The sequence below is a fragment of the Gallinula chloropus genome (genome assembly GCF_964237585.1).
Source record: "Gallinula chloropus genome assembly, chromosome: 15".
NCBI lineage: Eukaryota > Metazoa > Chordata > Aves > Gruiformes > Rallidae > Gallinula > Gallinula chloropus.
In genome coordinates, this window is record NC_140100.1 from 9,885,244 (window position 1) to 9,903,895 (window position 18,652).

At 44.1% G+C, this 18,652-nt stretch overlaps 2 protein-coding genes across 4 annotated transcripts in view; one reads left to right on the plus strand and one right to left on the minus strand.

Moving 5' to 3' along the window:
* TRRAP (transformation/transcription domain associated protein) overlaps positions 1 to 6,290 on the minus strand; it is a gene marked incomplete at its 5' end in the record, with an annotated part of 86,689 nt that extends 80,399 nt beyond the window's left edge. For all 3 annotated transcript variants that reach the window (XM_084270782.1, XM_084270781.1, XM_084270780.1), the window contains 10 exons: positions 34 to 130; positions 555 to 643; positions 881 to 958; positions 1,255 to 1,380; positions 1,989 to 2,045; positions 2,724 to 2,807; positions 3,019 to 3,123; positions 3,720 to 3,830; positions 5,777 to 5,826; positions 6,191 to 6,290. In XM_084270782.1, the coding sequence (XP_084126908.1) occupies positions 34 to 130; positions 555 to 643; positions 881 to 958; positions 1,255 to 1,380; positions 1,989 to 2,045; positions 2,724 to 2,807; positions 3,019 to 3,123; positions 3,720 to 3,830; positions 5,777 to 5,826; positions 6,191 to 6,290 (897 nt within the window). The remainder of the gene's footprint in view (positions 1 to 33; positions 131 to 554; positions 644 to 880; positions 959 to 1,254; positions 1,381 to 1,988; positions 2,046 to 2,723; positions 2,808 to 3,018; positions 3,124 to 3,719; positions 3,831 to 5,776; positions 5,827 to 6,190) is intronic.
* Positions 6,291 to 8,325: 2,035 nt separating this feature from the next.
* On the plus strand, positions 8,326 to 17,346 carry TMEM130 (transmembrane protein 130; the record flags this gene model as incomplete). Its single annotated transcript, XM_084271284.1, has 8 exons — positions 8,326 to 8,401; positions 10,502 to 10,792; positions 11,465 to 11,633; positions 12,652 to 12,821; positions 13,400 to 13,484; positions 15,010 to 15,212; positions 15,939 to 16,051; positions 16,761 to 17,346. 8 exons carry the CDS (start codon positions 8,326 to 8,328, stop codon positions 16,932 to 16,934), a joined length of 1,281 nt encoding a protein of 426 aa, XP_084127410.1. The 3' UTR covers positions 16,935 to 17,346.
* Between the last annotated feature and the right edge of the window lie 1,306 nt (positions 17,347 to 18,652).

Consider the following 18,652-nt stretch of genomic DNA (forward strand, 5'->3'; position numbering starts at 1 on the left):
TGCAAGTAACGAAGTAACAAAAATGCAGCCTACCTGATAAATTCTTATGATGTAAGCCAAAAAAGACAATGTTTTAATTTGAGCAGCGATAAAATCAGCGTACAATTCCTTGTTATAAAGTTTATGTTGCCTGAAATGAAATTGAAGAGTGGTTACGATTTTGTTCCTCCTCTTTAATACCTTCATTCAGAAAACTCACAGAACTTTGAAGTTACACCACCTTGTAGTGAGGTTCTTGCTTCAGAAGGGAACTACACCACCATGGGAGAGCCCAATTTCAACAAGCATTATCAAGCAATAAATTGGGATCTACTATACACCCAAGAGATTTTATCAGTGACATAGAATGGAAATGTTCAGATATGCCAACTTCTTCCCTTGCAAAACTTTAAATTACCAAAGTCAAATAACCGTTGCTACTTTTGAGATGAAAAGCATTAAGACTGGAAGCAAAAGTCATAGAATGTAAGAGAAAAATATTTTGGGCAACACTGAATGCCAGGTTTAATTAGTTTATGCCAAATATCATCAAGATAGCATTAAAATGCTCTTACCTTGCTTGAGCAGAAACCTGTATTATAATAGTGTTCATAATCAAGGGCACAAATTCAGCTACTACATTGTGAATGTTCAGTTTGTATAGCTTAAAAAAAGGAAAGAAAATGTTATCAGAGATATTCACAAGTCACACTTGGAGTCAACTTATTTGAGAGCTAATCAGAAAAAAAAAAAAAAGAAATCACCACAACTTAATTTTAGACCATATTTTAATCTCAGTAACTCATTACATTCCTTTCTACTAATATATTAGCCAGCAGAAGTTACGCAAGTCACTCAGTAATAAAAAGTATTTACATGCAAAATACTGTAGTATACTAACCTGATACATAAGAACAACAATAATAGGTAGCTCAGCCAAGACCTTAAGAGATAAAGATCCCCTGGGGATTATAGAATGCTGAAAGAAAGAACACATGTTCTATAAACAGTGTAATTGAAAAAAGCATTTTAAATACATTTTAATAGTGATATACTTAAAGATAATAATGTTTAAAAAGCACAAAAACATTATGAAATATGTATTCTGTAATTATAGCTGCATAGAAAATATCTGAAAAGCTTCAATCACCTTCAACAAACAAATCTTGATAAGAAAAAGCAAGCAAAAAGAAAGCCTATTAGCTTTACCCACATTTACAATCTGGGGTACTGTGATACACAGTGTCGTAGTAACAGAGCTGTTAGAATACTCACTGTTCTCGTTTCACTATCTTCTCGCTCCGGGTTCACTTTCACCACAATTGTTGTGATCATGCCAACCATTTCAGGAGTGGGAACAGTGTTCTCTGGAATCACCTGAGGGTTCTCAAAATACCGATTCTACAGGCAAAAAGCAAAGAAAAATACAATAATGCCAGTTGATCTCACTAGACTTCCTCCATGCCATTTTTCTCCACAACTTACTGCAGACAGTTTTTCCTTCTCACCCATGGCATTTACACTGCAAGACTACAGACATCCTGCTGTCTTCCAGTCCCAGCCCACCAAGAAACGGAAAGGCATCCCCAACCAAGGCAGCTCTTCCGCTAAAGAAAAACATCCCAACAGGCACCCTGCAGCAGCCTCCACAGACACTGTGCACATTGGAGATCTCGACCTGCTGGAAGGTGCATCACCTCACCCTTCCCAAAAACACCCCAACATTTGGCTGCATGGACACCCCTGCAGTCAACTAATCAGGTCTTTATTATATACAATTACCACTGTTTTCTTATACAAATAATACTGTGCTAGAAACAATGTTTTCTAATACAAAATCTAAATTTCTCCATTTTTAGACTTTCTAAAAAATATTTTTCTGAAAACTTAACTTACTTGTATCACCAAGTATGTAAATAAGCATCTCAATATCTTTTCAAGATAAAATTAAGAAATTAAAAACCTTTTTTTTACTATAGCAAGGGCAATTTAAGAAATTAAAAGCTTACCACTACTTTTGGAAGTTCCTTGTAAATCTGTTTCACAAAGTCCAAAAAATGATGGATCTAGGAAGGAGAAAAGACAGTTTAATATAAAAAAAATTAAAATAATCATAATTTAGAATATATTATACTATGGTATATTTTTCATTATATTTAAAAGAATCTGCACATGATCTATTTCCTTCTCTTCTACCAATATTAATTAGAATTGCACTCGAAAACAATCCAATTGACCTATCAGCTCAACATAGTTCCAATAGAGTATTGCTAGAAATAGTTACCATAAACCAACTAAGTCTTCCTAGGAGAAAATCAAGGAAAGAAAACAACAGAATAAAAGTGCAATCTTCAAATAGTCCTTCACGAGCCACAGGAGAGAAACAAGGGGGTAGAGGAAAAGACAGCCATGGATCACTTTTCCAGGCTCTTCCCTTCACAAATTAAAAAGGCACCGATTCTCTTCCATTCTGTGGGAATTTTATTCCTTAGTCTACTCATATGGCACACGAACACTTAGAGCAAAACCAACCAGTCTGGCTTTTTTCCCAGAGGTGCTAGCACTATGCAATCCTCTTTCAAAAATTGTTTAAGGTAAGAAAAAATACAGTTACCACAAGTCAGCCAACCTAAAAGGACTGCAGGAAAAAAAGACAGAAAACAAACAAACTCACTCAACCAAAGTAACAGTTCTGAAGAGCAGGGCTGTAAGTTCTATATGATACAGCAAGATTTCTGACTTACCTCTTGAGTGATCGCTGGTCGGAACTGTTTGTGCAATTCAATAATTATCCTGAGGCAAATCAGGACATTTTCTTCATTCTCCGTCTGAAAAAAGAAAAAGAGACTGTAGTGAGCCCACTGCTCCAAACGTCACCTGCTCTGTGAGTACTGCAAAGCCCTATAAATCATACTGATCTCAGCAACCTACAAGTGCCCCATTAACATAAATTTGCACGAGGAAGATGCCTTTCCTCTGGCATAAGTTTACTTTGAGCTCGAAGAGCATAGCGAAAATTTTAAGAGGGGAAAAACATACCTCTAGAAATCTAAACATCACTGACAGGATATTCTTGGTGTGGAGACGAAGATGTTCATTCGTTGGTATTCTGTGAATGATTTCAAGCACTAGTTTCCGGAGTTGCTGTAAATAAATCAATACATTAATTAATTAATACAAGGAAAAAGATATTGTAGAGCTTTTTTAAGGCCTGCAAGAAATAAAGATCAGCTTCAACACCTTCACAGCTTAATACTTCTGCATGCTTAAAAAGAAAAAAAGTCTTTTTACTTCATGTAGATACATTTGTATACAAACACACAATGCTTCCCCTACTCACATATGTGAATGAGGCAAATTTAACCAATTTACAGTTGAAACATGCAAGCTATTGGACTTGAAATTGTACACAATCTTAAGCATTTAAGGACATGGATTCAATTTTCACCTTTTGTTACACAGTGAAGTCAGTAATTTGTAACAACATGTCATATCTGAGTGAGAAAGCCAATTCTGTTGCACTTAGTTTTTCCTCATGTTTGACAAAACCTCAGACATGAAAAGTTTTCAAGTAATTTAAAGAGAAACTGGACTTTTCCAATTTCACTGCAAATGGCAGATCTCTTTTTAACAAAGAAGTCTACACCCAAATCAGTTCATTACGTTAATCGAGTATTTCACAGAATGAGTCATCTGCTGCACACATTGTAGAAAGGTCAGAGATGCTCTACACAGTTTACCTGTGCTGGCTTCTCCTGCAGGAACTGAACTTCTCCATCCTGTAGAAAGGTGAGAAACCTAGGGATGATGTGTTCCAGGAATGTAGAATATTGAGGTGATGATGTTACATTCTAATTAAAAAATGAAAAATAGAAATAGAGACACACGTGACAGACGTTACACTGATGATATTAAGTTCATTTCAAAGTTACTGTTACCCATTTTCAGTGACTTTTTAAGACATTCAGTGATCCCACATCTATTCCAGCACTACTGACAAGAGTGAATACAAATTAATCTCTACCAATCCCAACAGACTGCACTATACCCTCCCCAACTTTATGCCAAGAGAATGGTCCTGCTTTGGCGAAAGAAAAGGCCATAAAATCCAGTCCAACAACTGGCACTGTCAAGTTGGGTAACACCATGGTGAAGCACCAAAGCTTTAACCCATGCTTTAAGTAGTCCCCCAAATCATCAATCCATGTTCAGTTCTATCCCTAGCTGGGGAGACATCCGGATCAAGAATTCAGCCAACAGAACTGGAATGCCACAACTTTCAATAAACAGCTAACTTTCAGGGGAAAAAAAGTAAATTTGCTTCAAGAGAAAAATAAAACCTGCCAAAATGTATAGCTACTGGAAGCTGAAGCAAGCAATAAAGAAAAGTTAATACCAACACTATGCAAATAGAAGATGAAAAGAAACCATCTAGTAAAGCAACATGCAGGTATACTGCCTGCAACCTCTAAAGAAAAAAGGAATCTAGAACTGTGTTAGTGGGTCATCTTGTTCCCTCAAGTACTTTCCAACAAACAGAACTGCCCTTCAGCATAAGACATTTCACTGTCTCCTCATGTAGGATCATGCTACTGAACCAAGTTTGGGTTCCAAAAGAAACCTACTCCATCTGGAAATCTATCAAAACAAATACTAACCAAGTTCTTCCCTACTGAAAACAAGGGGAAAGAGATTCAACTGAGCCTTCAGGTTTAAACAGATCACTAAACTAAGCTGTTACAACTATTCTTTTACCCAGATATAAGTTGGGTTAGATATGCAGGGCAGTTTAAAGAGATACAAGACTCTACAAGGATATTTCCAGATGGTCGCTCATGGTAACAGAAAGCCCTTCTCAGTGTGTGTGCATCTAGATGCAAAACTATCACAAACAACTATTTATTCATTTATACACACTAAGCAAGGATTAAACCTTTGAACTTTTGTTTATAATACACCACCACCAGATCTAAATGTATTTTTCCACTATGTTAACCTGAACAAACCAAAAAAATTCATTGTATAAGAAACTCCACTGATACCCCAGGAACAACTAAAACTGGCACAGCTTTCAGAATCCAGTGCATGTGGATAAAACTTTCATAAAGCTTACTTTAAAATATCCAAGGATATTAAGATGGACTAAAACATGTATTTGTGCTTCCATAACACGGACTAAGTGAGATCATGTCAAATAAAGCAGGTAAAGACAGAATGTTTTACAGTGGTAGAACTTTTTTACTGCAACAAGACTAAAAACCCTAGATATAGAGAGAATTACAGCAATACCAAGTCCTTGAACTTGATGGTCCCTCACTATGCAAATGACGTCACTAAAGCCATCTCCAGTTCTGATGTCAGATTCTGCATCTGGCAACTTCCTCACTTCCACACTACAGAACGGCTCAGAGGAATCAGAGGGGCCTCTGCCTCCTGAGGACACAGTGCATATCTGAACTACACAAAATTACAGAGAAATTTCACATCATTCAACAAAAAGGAAGAAAAATCTATTTTTTCACCTCTCTTTAAATGCTTACTGAATAAAGAGAACGAAAGAGCTCTAAGGCCAAATATTGTCATTCTTCGATAACCTAGCTAATTCTTAAATACAATCCTAAAAGCAATGATTCAGAAGAATATAAATCATAAGTCACAAGATATTAATATTTCAACCAAATAACATCAGAAATCAAACCAACCTACGTTAAGCATGAGACAGACTGATGTTTCAGAAGGCTGGCAGGTTGGAGTGGGGGGAAGGGTTGTTTGGGGGTGGGGTTTTCTTTTTATTTACCTCAAAATTCTCACTGACTTCTTGCATCATTTTCAATTTGGTTTCATCAGCTGAAAACGGAAATTTAGGCAAAAAAATATTCAATTCCAGACTACGTTATGAAAGAAAACATCAGGCTCATTGATCAAAGAAGCAATCAGATCTTATCAGTTCAGCTATCACCGCCCAGTTTTAAGGAGCACACACAACCCTCACAACCAACCATCACACAACTGCACACACACACACACACACACACACACACAGAGCTCGCTCACTTTGGCTCAAGCAAGGATTATTCATCACTTTGCTTCTTCAAAACTAAATTTAAAGTGAATGCAACACTCATTTATACCAACAGTATAAATAATACTGGAACATCCGTGCGATAAACTACTGAAGAACTGCAGCTTTTCACAGGAAAAAGTCCCTTACGTGTATTGACATCTGTAAGAGCAGCCACAAACTGAAGGTATTTTTTCATCAGAGTGGTTTGGTCCACCACCGTAGGCCCCTGTGCTGAAACGAATGCCATCTTGGAGGAGGAAGGCTCAGCTTTCAGTACACAGAATCAGACCAGCACACCTACAATGAAGTGTTAAGGATGTCAGTTTATTCGGCTGGTTACCAGTGACTATCTCATCTTTGGACCCGCTGTAGCGTTTAGCTCGGCTTACAAATACAACACCCAGCATGTGCAGCCCTCGGTATCACCGGGACTCCCTTCTAGACACAAGCTCCTCACACCTCAGCGCTATAACGTTCACACTTTGTCCGGTTTCGCTTCACGCAGGAGCGGGCTCGGGGATGCTCCCGGCCGGATGACGACCGGACAGCTCCTCCCGGCCGCAGCCCGGCGGGACGCACCCCGAGCTGTCCCGCCGCCACGAACTACCCTTCTGCCTTGGAAAGAAACCCGAGATCAAGTTCAGCGCGAAGACCGGCGGCCTCTCGCCTCACGCCGGCGCTTTCCTGTCAGTCTCCCCGCACAGCCCGCTTCGGCCGAACCGCCCTCTCGGCATCCGCCGCAACCAGGAGCTGGGGGTATCCCGCGAACACCCCCGCCCGCGTCCCCCCGCGGCTGACCCAGGGCCGGGGCGCTGCCCGCAAGGGCCCCCCGTCCCCTTACCTTCCCTTCCCTTCCTTCCCCGCCTCAGGGTTGGCCGCTGCCGGGTCGCTCCCCGCTGCCAGGGCGCCATCACGCCGACCCCATCCCCGCCGAGGCGCCCGCCCTGCGAACAGGGGCAACCCGTGAGCGGCCACAATGACACTTCCCCCCGCCCCTCGGCCCTCCCGGTTCCCGGCCGCGGTCCGAGGCCTCCGAGGGCCGTGCTGCCGGGACTCCGGCCCCTTCCTCCTCCCCGCCGTGCGCCGGTCCCGCCCCACAGGCTGAGCCGGGCCGGGCCTCATCTGCCGCCGCGCCGCTTCGTTTCACCCGGGGCCTCACCGACGCGCTCCCACCGCTACCCACAACGCTCCTTACCCCACGGTTCCCCGGGCTCAGCCGGCCCCGGCCCCCCAGCTCCCTCCTTTGTTGCTCCCGGAGGCCGGCGGCAGCGCATGGGCGCAACGGAAGCGCCCGACCCCAGTTCCGGCCGCCGACGCCTCCTCCCGCGCATCTCCCCGGGCGGAGGCGGGCGCTGAGGCCCGTAGCGCCGCCCGCTCCCTTCACCGCCCTCCGGCGCTAAGAGAGCCGTAACCACCGGAGCCCCGCTTTCCTTCACCGGGGAGGCCTCGCCCCAGCAGGGGAGGGCCCCTGGCAGCTCCTGCCGCCGCCGGGCCGCAGTGCCTGAGGCGAGGCCGGCCAGCCCCCGTCCCTCCGCTCGGCCCCGTACTCTTCGCTAACGCAGCGGCCGCCGGGCACGACGCCGCTAACAGCGGGCGAGGAGTTATCCCGGGCGGGCCGCTGTCGGTCCGCCCGGAGGGCCCGGACCCCTCCCGTTGGGGACGCAGCGCCCCGCGAGAGCGGAGGCAGAAGCGGCTCCGCCACCCCCGAGAACCGGGAGCAAAGGTGGGGAGAGCGGATGTGCGCTAAAGGGAAGAAAACGCAGGCAGGAGTAAGAAAGGGCTTCGAATAAGTACCTAAAAAAACAAACCCTGCGCTGCGTTGGCGAGAGCTCTCCTGGCTCCCCCCAGGTGCTCCCATCGCACGCTTGCCCCGCAGGCGCCTCACGAACAGCCGCCAGCCCGGAGCGACCCTGTAACCGCAGGCGAACCGCCCCCCCCCCCCCCCCCCCCCCCCCCGAGCCCCAAGACTCTCTGCCGTCTCAGCCCCAAGCCAGATCGCCCCCAGACACCGGCTCAGAACCGTGCCCACCCTCCCCATAGATGGGCGGCACCTGTGTGTTTTGTTTGTTTAGTCTTTTAACTCGCCGGCGGTTCCGCAGCCGCCCGCTCCGTCGGCGTGACAGCCCCGCGGGAACGTCCCCCGGGAGAGGCGGGTCGGGCGCTGCCGCGGGGGAGCGTCCCGGGGGCGCGGACACGGGCGGAGGTGCCGCAGTACTGCGGGCAGCCTCGGGGGCAGCGCCTGGACCCTGCGCGGCGAACCCCGGCCCCAGAGGTGCCTGCCCATGGCTCCCGCCGCCCCGAGCATGCTGCGGCTGACCTGCGTGGTGATGCTGCTCGGCCGCGCCGCCGCGGGGACAGGTAAGGGGCCGCCGGTCTGCGCTGTCATCGCCGCCGGGGAGCGGTTCCGGGGAGGCGGCGGGGCGAGGGGGGCAGACCTGAGCCGCTTCACTTGTGCGGGTGGCGCCGGTTCCCTGCTCCGGCTTGCCAGCCCTGTCAGGGGATGGAAGCGGCGGCTCCGGGCACCCTTTCGCCTCCCCTGAAGCCTCGGGCGCTGCTTCGACCTTGGTGCTTGCAGCGAAGCCGGGGCATCCCGAGGAGCCACGTTCTGCTTTGCACTTCCTGACCCAAAAGCTGCTCTTCTGCTGCCTCTGCTTCCCAGCACAGCGGGTCCCACGGCAGCTGGGCACTCTCTCTCTCGCTCTGGTAGCCTCGCAGTGCTGCATTTGGTCGAAAAGACAGACGAAATCTCTGAATAGGATGAACTGCCTTGCTCCAGTGGCGACTCACTGAGTGACCTTGGGGTAGCCACTTGATCTCCAACTGCTGCAGCTTGGGCTTCAGCGTGGTCCTGGTTTGTAAAGCACTGTGATAACCTCCAAGGAGACACGCTAGATAAGCCTGAGGTAGCTGCCTGGTTTTTTTCCCAAGTTTTGCTAAAACAAGGGAGGATAGCCTGAATCTTCCAGAGACCCAAAACCTGTCTGTGCCAGATTCCATCAAATCACAAGTATTTCTCTATTAACTCAAAACACTGAACTCAAGGTTATTGCTTGTGTTGTGAAATGGGAACAGTGGAGCTGCTGCTCAGCTGTAATCTTACAGCTATTTCTCACCATCTTTTTTGCATCCAGATTTGCTCAGCACCTGTGATCTGTGGGATAAAACATGGCCTCTAAGTAGATGCTTCAGGTTCTCCTTCCACCCCACCTGGGGTGCAGGAAAGGCAGTATGAGGGTTAGCTGACCCCAGTGCTCTCTCTGCATTACAGTGAGAAATGCAGCCTCTAAAGCTCAAAGGTCCATGTCCCCAGCAGCAATCTGGTGGCTGCCGAGCAGAGAAAGAAGGTTCCCAGCATGAGATCCCCCACAGTTTTGCTGCTCTGCCCAGCATTGCCCCATCACTCACCAGGCAGAGCACTGGCATAGGAGGGAACATGCTCCATGTTGAAGGCAAACAACTAGATCCTGCTCCCAGCTCTGCCCCACTTCCCAGCTCTCGTTGTTTTCTTTCCTTTATTTGGGGTTTTGGGGGTTGGGTGGGTTGGTTGGGTTCTTTGTTAACACACTCAGGTCCTTTATTCTTGTTGCACTGCTATTTTTTTTGAAAAATTGAGTGTAACCTTTCCCTAAAACCCAACCTCACTCACGCTCTACCCATTGGAGAAGTTATAAGAGCTGAAGTAAGCAGCTTGTAAACATGGCAGGGAAGATAATGGAGAGCAGTGCTAAGGCAGCAGGGATGGGTCAGTATCTCAGGTCCTGTGCTTCTTCCACCTTGCTGTTCCCAGGCATGAAACTCAGAAAGCAAGAACCCTGATTCTGCCCTTCTGGAGTGCACTGATCTGCCACTAAGGCATGGTACAAGTTCCATTTACAGTGGGATTTTTGGTCTTTCCTTGGAAAAGAAAGTCAGTGGTGGACCGTAGAGAAGCTGGTGCTGAGAGGCTTTTGTTCAGTTAGGAGGAATGTGGGGGGAGACTTGTAGGTCAACAGAGCTGCCCAATGAATCTGGCAGATGAAATCCTGCTTGAGTTGGAAAGTTCCTTTTTTTCAAGGACACAGATTAGACCTGAGCTTGATTCTCTTCTAGTAGCTGGAAGTTTAGTGGCGATGTTAGATCATTGGTGACACTGAACCTACAGCCAGCACCCAGCTCTGCCTATAAAACCTCAGGAAAATGTTGGTAATGTTTTAGTTTGAAGCTCCCTCCTGCTCTTAACATTTCTAGGACTCACGCTGTTCAATGCTATTTGTTTGAACTCAGGGACACATGCAACAGCTGTTGTTCCAGGCTTCTGAACAAGGTGAAAAAACCCAAAGCATTGGTCAAAGTCTTTGCTGGGATGAGTGTCATTGAGTCATATAACTACAGCTGACTAGTTAAACTGTGTAAATAAATAAATACAACAAAAATGCAATACAACGAGGATTGAGGGGTTTTTCCTTCTGATTTCCACAGAGGATTATGGTCTGGAAATAACCAACAATGGTCCCATCACAACGGGAGCCCAAGCTACTGTTCACGCCAGTCTAAGTATAAAGAATCACAGTGTTGCACCAAACTTTTATCACTTCAACTGGATCTATGCTCCTCTGATTCTGATAGAGAAATCTGAGCAGCGCTTTAACTCCATAATTAATGTGACTGGAGAGTTTCCTGGGACTTTTCCTGTATCTGTCTGGGTGACTCATAGAAACTGTTGGCTGTGTCGGCCAGTGGCTAGAAATGTCACCGTGCTTCAGATTACAGGTAAAGTGGCTTTACAACTTCTGTGTCTTCAGGAATTTGGTACATGTCAGGAAGCTTGCTGGCTGTGTTAGCATCAGAAAAATGAAAGCTTCTACCAACAGAGTTTGATTTGTGCAGGTTTTGACATCCAGCCTCCTAAAACAGTCCTTCCAGTACTGTTTCCCAGCAATTCTAGTCCTGAGGTTAGGATGGCCAGCAGCAATCTACTGATCTTCCCCGTTGCATGACAAATTTTCATTTCTGTTTAAGTAGCTAAAACTAAACCACAAAAGCCAGCAACACAAAAGTCACACTAAACAAACAAAACTCCCACCCCAGACATGAAGGCCAACTGTACTGGTTTGATTCTGGATCGCTTGATCTAGATATCTGATGTTAACCTCAGTTCTTTTAAAATCAAAAGAAAAAAACTGATACTGACCTCAGTTAGTCCAGGATTATTTCTCTTAGTTCTTTCAGAAGCTTTATCATGACCCATTGTATAACCCTAAATAAGTAACTTCAGCTCTTTGCCTCCCTAACACATGTAACACCACGGAGAAATAGATACAAAATGCACTTAACCACTTGTACTAGGACACAAAGACACATTTTAAATACTGTTTTGATACTGGCATAGAGGGTGCTGTGAACGTGATCTCTGCTGTCATTCTTCCTCCTCCTTATCTGCAGAATTTATCACAGGGAACCTGACCATTGCCCAGATAGAAGACAGCAGATTTATCACACGTGGTTCCGGTTCCTCCACGGGGGCCGTGACCCGTATTTCTTTCTGTCTTCATGACCCAAGTCACTACTTCAAATCAGCATCATTTGTCTACAACTGGGATTTTGGAGATGGGTAGGTGTGGCTACTTTGTCTGCTTTAATGGCTGTTCAGATGGCTCTGATTCAGGTGCTCATCTAGAGAAAAGTCCTGATTAAACATGGCCGGTTGGGACATTCTTCACCTGCCAGCCAGGGGAATTGTGGAAACTGTGGCACAGAGGTCACTGTGTGCTCACCAAAAGGTGGCATTTTAAAGACCCAGGTTTCTTGTTCAAATACACTTAGCAATGAGCTGGACTGACCTGAATGAACTGGGAAAAGTAACTTATTGTAAATTGGTTTTGTTAAACATCATTACACCTGCAGATCTCCATTAGCAGGTTCTTGGTTTTGAATAAGTGAATAATTGGTCCACTTAAGGAAAAGGCAAACAGTCTCCTGTCTTGTGGTGGGGCAGTAAGTAGCTGTTACTATGACCAGCTACCCAAAAACATATCGGTCTCTCCAGTAACATGGATGTGCACATTAACAACACCTAGTAACAAAATGGAGGGGAAAAAAGCAACAAATAGCTCATAACCATCAGAAATAAACCCATGGGAGGTATCTAGTCCTTAAGCCACTCTGCAGTAGTGAGGACAAAAGACCTTCAGTTATTTTCCTCCTCTGAGAATGAAGATATGTGCAGTACAAATAAGTGTATGCAAATAGACATGTAAGCTTTAGTCTTTGAAGACTCTTCTTTTTCCTTGTGTTCCACTCACCTCAAAGCTTCAGGTAGCTTACATTCCACCTGCTGGAAAAGTAGTTTTCATCATTTATTAAATATTCCTGCTCCATTTTGTGAATTCTTTTAGCATTATCTTTAGTTTCTTTGATTCAAAATGCATAAATATACTCTGGGTCTTATACTGAATGTCATTTTAATGGTAATGCCATGGGCATTAATCCTCATTGATACAGACATGGAGCCACAGCATTGCATTGTCTATAAAGAAAATACATTCCAGCTCGTTCCTTTTTAAATCAGAAGTACACAAAGACTTGGTAAAAGGCATTTTTGATTCTAAATCTTTTCATGTTACCCCCAGAGTTTATCAGATTACCAAGGAGACCTTTGTCTACTATAACTGCTCTACCATGGGGAATCGCACGGTGCATCTGAAAGTCATTGCTGAATGGGAGCAAATGGGAAGCATCATACATGAAAGAGAAACAGTGCAGAAAACTGGTGATTTTACCACTGCTCTGGAGCTGTTAGGTAATTATAAAACACTTTGCATATTTAAAACAGAATGTGCTATATATGTGCTATATAATCTAGCTCCAATGTGATTGTTCAACCTCAGCATTGTTTCACATGCACATTATTCAATGGAGAGTTTCCATCTCTACATGGACTTTGCACTGTTCTAATGCAGAAAAAATGGGGGGAAATATATGAAATCTTTTCTTTCTTTTTTTATTTACCCAAAGCCCCACTGTCATTTGTAAAAGTCTCACAGACTCTTAAAACTTACAATAAAATGTTTAAGTTATGAAGGATTTCTTTAAATTCATGCTGTCTCTCCCTAAAAAATAAGCATTAACTAAGTCTCATTAATTTGATCAGCTTCCAGAACAAATAAACAAGTAAAAAAATGTAAATTATTAATAAAGTAGTAAAAAGAAATAAAATATTTAGAAAGCTTACAAGTCTACTGGTAGGATTCCTTTTTGGATGTGAGTCAAGTATTATTTGTGTGATGATGCAACTAAAATCTGCAAAGTCTATGAAAACAAACCAGTTAATTTCAAGTTTATATGTGGAGTGTGACATACTTCTTTGCTTCCTCTCAGATGCTGTTAAAAGTATTAATGTAGTGGGCTCCAGAGAGACTCATGTAATGGAAAACTTAAGTTTATCTCTTCATATCAATGGCACGTAAGTAGCAAACACAACTTCCCCCAAAAGCATTGTCTATTTAAGTGGGTTTCCCCACTGTTTCCTTAAAACAGTCAGTTGCACCCTGCAGAACTGCTTCTTAAAACAAAAGGAAATTTCCTTTGAACAAAATACTGTTGAATATTCCTTTTTCCTGACTTGAAACACTGTGAAGTCTAACAGCCTGAAAGAGCCTGCATCTTTGCAGAAACGTAGATTCCTCCTATCTAAAGGAAATGTTAGTTTTGTATCTTTGTCAAAAGTATGTTAAAAGAGAACTAACCATAGAAAGGCAGTTGAAATCATTCCATTTTAAAACTTTTTTTTGACTCTTTCTCCTTGACCATTTTCTCCACCACTAAATTAAACTGTAAGCTAAAGGGCAGGATGTCCTGTTGAATAGCAGCCATCCTTGACTGGCACATGGGAATAGGGGTTTTAGGAAGTACTTTTACCAAAGGTAAGATTGCCACAAGATGAGTAAGACACAGAGTTTGCATTCAGAAGGTGACTGGAACATCTGCAGCAGTGGAAGCTGGACATGGCATATGAGAAGATACAAACAGCCAAAAAACATTACAGGCAAACTTCAGATCTCTAAAAGCAGACTTGGTTTTAGGATGGACAATGTTTGCCAGACCTGATCTCCTCATTGCAGGACTGGGACTGATGCAATAAGAGTTTATGATACAATAGAAACGACAAAGGTTTGAGAAGTGGATTATCAAAGACAAAGCTGGAAAATGAGCTAAACGCATAAACACGCTGCTGCTTTAGCAGAGAATGTCCTCCAGAGATAAGGAACAAAATACTCCTAAGGCAGGGTAAAGAAAAGCTCTGTCTGTTGTCAGACTCAAAGTCCATAGTGTGTAAGGTGAATCCAAGCAGAATCAGTGAGAACAAGGGTCTGAAAATGTAAATAAAAAGCATCAGCTAGGCATGGTGAGAAGACACATAGCTGTAAAGTGGATAGCCCCTAGATGGCTTGATAGCAAATAAAGCCTTCTTGTTCTCCTAAGGGGTACAGCCATCCTTGCAGTTTATTTACCTTTTCCAGCTATCAGTCCCTTGTACAGAGCTCATCTTACATTCTTTCCAGCCTGAGTTGGTGGGGGTTTTTTAATCAGAAAAGTCTTCATTAGCACAGACAGTGATTTCTTCTGTGTGAGAACAAAGAGAAAACCAACCTATACTCCCTTGGAAGTGCAGGGGAAAAGTCCTCCTTTGATCTTTATTGGAGGAGGCTGAGGGGGTTTTCTGCACGCGGTGGCCTTCCCATGACCCACGCAGGTACTCGCCTCTCAGCTGAAAGCTTTGCTTTCATAGAGGCATCACAAAGAACTTTTTCTATAAACCAAACAATTGTGCAGTTAATTACTTCTCTATTTGTACATTAACTTCATTACTTCCAAAATTGTTAGGCTGTTTTAACCAGGTGACTCATCAGCTCTTAGCTGAATTTTCTGCAAACTTTTCACCTAATTTTTAATTTTATTTTTCTTTGTTTTTCCCTTTGTCATTTCAGCCCCCCACTAGCACTATGCTGGCTTATCAAGTCTGAGTGCATTCCCCTGGAAGGTGAGAAGTGCCACCTGGTTGTGATCAACGGCTCCTGCTACAATCTCAGCCACACCTTCAGCGACGCCGGGCAGTACTGCCTCAGCGTCAGAGTGGAGAACGGTGTCACCATGCTCCAGACATACCATGAGATAAAAGTGTGGCCAACAGGTGAGGAGCAGCTACTCATGGATATTCCCAGTCTGGGAACAGACAGTCTCAAACATGTCAGGGACAGTTATGGATTAACCAGCCTGCAGATGAGGTTTCTGGAAACCAGATTAGATCCCTCAAAAGCACAGGCAGGAGGGAGAGAAAGGAAAGCCTATAATGTGCCTCCTGGAATTGCTCTGAGCTTCTTGCATGCTGTTGAACCCTTAGTCTCAAGAGTGTCTTGAAGCTAATGAGTTTCCTGGGAAGGCTGAGTTACTCAAATTACGTATTTTTCAGTGTAAATAGTCTGGCTCCTGTAGTTAGAGAGGATAACTAGAAAAACATATACAGCTGTAACACTCAAATAAGCAATCTCAATTCTGCTTTTTGGTTTAGTTATGGTTTTGTTAAAAGTATTTATATATATATAGGAAGAGAAGGAGAGAGATAAAACTTTCTAGGCCTCCATTTCATTAGAGTTTTCTGGCCCCCCAGCCAGCAATCCCAGCTGGCTCCATATGCCTGCTCACACACATGCCCCAAATCCACTTAGAAACAGCCTCAGAACCCCACATTCCACTTCTGAGATTTCAGAAAGACCTGAAGTGATCTGGGCTGAAAAATGTATTCCATTACATAGATGTCCTTTGTTCTAAAAATACAAAAACTTCTCCTAAAACATTATTTCCTTCTCACTGTTGCCTCTTCTCAGTGTGCTTTATCACTCCTTGTGCTCTTTCCTAGGGATCCACCCAGCTTTCTTTGTCGTGCTCTGTATCACTCTGGCTTCAGTGACACTGGGACTGGTGCTGTACACGACCTTCCGAAGTAACACACAACAGAAAGACCTCGTGGAGGTATTCAGTTACTCTTCCTTTGAGCTGGGATAGGAATTTGATAACTTTCAGCCAGGTCCCTTCTTTAATCTCCAAACAGAGCAGGAGGGAGCATTCTCATTCCATGGGAAAATCTGAATGGGGCAGGCAGACACGTTAAGTGACAGGCACAGTTCTGGTTGCTGTGGAGAACTGTAAGTGTCATTCAAGTTACCAGGGCTCTCCTGGGCAGTTTGGTCATATTCCCAGGTAGGTGTCTGTGCTGAAGTGTCCCTTGCAAAGGATGTCCCTCAGGGTGGTTACATGAAAGAAAGCAGGGGGATAGGGAGAGAAGATGCAGGATAGTAAAACAGGGTGGGTATGTTACCCAAAGTGGCACTAAATTCCCACCTGACCCTTATAAGTGACCTTTATCTCCCCAGCTCCCTTCCCTCTCTGGTGTAGCTTCCACCTGATGAATTATTGTATCTGCAAGAAGCATGAGCTTCTAATCAGAGGTAGCTGTCTTGGCCCTTGGAAAGTACCTGATGCCCTTCATATCATGCCAGTGTGGCTAACATACCTGCAGAGAGACTGCCAGTGAGCAATGAGTGCAGCAGATAAATCAGAAATCCATTGGAATCTATTGACTGGCTGAAACTGGTTGAGGACCAAGTGCTATTTCTTGCTGGACACGCCTGAGCCAGTAGGACCCAAATTAAAAATTATCTCTTTGATGTTCCTTTTCCAGGTAGCTGACTTTGACTTTTCTCCACTGTCTGATAAAACCCTGTCTTCTCATTCGGAGTCAACCTGTGGCCAAATATGTTGTGGATCATGTTTTCCTCAGTCTCAGGAAGCTGCCAGGGAGAGTCATGAACTGCTACATTCTTTTTACAAGCCAGTCAAGACGTACACAGTGTGAAGAGCACAACTGCACTTGGGTTCCACGAGTTTAAGTTTTTAGGATGAGTTAACAGCCCAGTGCTGCATGAATGGTTTGGGTTTGCCAATGCAATGAAGTTAACCACTTTAAGTCCAGCACTTGAGTGATTCATTCTCTGAACTAAAAAAAAAAAAAAAGCAAACTAAAAAACAAAAAACCAAGCCCTAAACCACAGTAAGAGTAGCTTTGTATTTTAAAATTATACGGGTGCATACAGTTACAGCTGTAAATACAGCTGTTTATTCATATGAAAGATTGTTTTATGTGCAGGTTTGCTAAACTCACTACCTCTTGTAACTTCTCTGTTCCTTCTCCTGTCTGTTTCAAAGAAGAAAATGCTGAAGAGGAACATACCTCTCTTTGCTGTGTTACAATATTACTGGAAATGGAAGTCACCCAAACTGCTGTGGAACGTGTGTTTGTTATAATAAGGAACTGACTCGTCCAGGTTAGAAAAGCTTAGCTGCTTCCAGGGAACCAGACTACCTAATTACGTTGTCTTTTGGTCCCCTGTCTTAAAAAGACCCCTTTTTTAACTTCATGGGCATCTGGGGGACTGTTGTGACCTGCTGATGGAGTGCTAGCTGCAGTTTGGTGGGATCACAGCACTGGCTGTAAAAGACTCCACCTCTCCACAATTTCATGAATTAATACAAATAATACACCACTCTAATCCATAGAAGTAGCTTCTTTTTTTTTTCTTTCCAGGCTGTTCATGCTTTTCTTTCTTACATACCACCCAGCTAGTCACAGAAGTTCCTCTTCCAAAAAGTGCAACAACCAGTAGCTCCAAGCTGCTCTGCAAAAACACTAAATTCAGATTCACAGCCCATGTTCAGGGCTGAACAAACCCCAGGCCTGTTGCAGACTGTCTTCTACCAGCAGCTTCCTGCTCACCCGGGCTTCACCCCCTGCCACGACACACTTCAGAGTGTCTGGGAAACAAAACTGTAAACAAAAGCACCTTTGTGGCCTTTTTTTTATATAAAGGTGACACACCTTCCTAACCTTTATTTAAGGACTCGGTACCGCGGGCTTGGGGATTGTCAAGGATGTCATAATTCAAGTGCACTGATCTCAACATAACTGTCTGCACATGAAGGCATTTACCATAAGGGTTTTGGGGTGCTCGGTTCACACATTCATCTTTTACCTTTCCTCAGAGAAGCCCAGAGCTTCTGTTCATTTGTGAACCAAATTACATGACCTCAGATTGGCTTTGTTAATTAACTAGCTACATTCCAAATAGAGTAGGATCATCTAAGATACCAAGCGATACAGTAAAGCTGAAGTTTTGTCAGAAAGCACTTTCCAGGGTAGAACCTCTTTTGGCTTTTTTTCTAAAGAGAAATCATATTTAGAAGCAAGCTTGTTGATTAGGAATGTGGCCTTTGTATTCCTTTGCAGTGCACTTGTGTCACTCTTATCTTTAGTCATATTCACTCACTGTTACAAATGTGCCCCTCCTTAGGCTAGCAGAGAAACTATTGTTTTCTACAGCTTCAATTTTATTCCTGAGATCCCAGACAGCAGAGCCACTGCCAAAGCTACGTATGGCACTTGTTCTGGGAGGTTGGTATGTCCTGTAAATGGCTGCATGGTCCTTGGGCACTGAAAAGAACAGATTTCTGATGTGAAAAACATGACTCAGAATGACAGGGGCCCTAAACAGGCTGTGCAGTGGCTCTCCTCAGCTA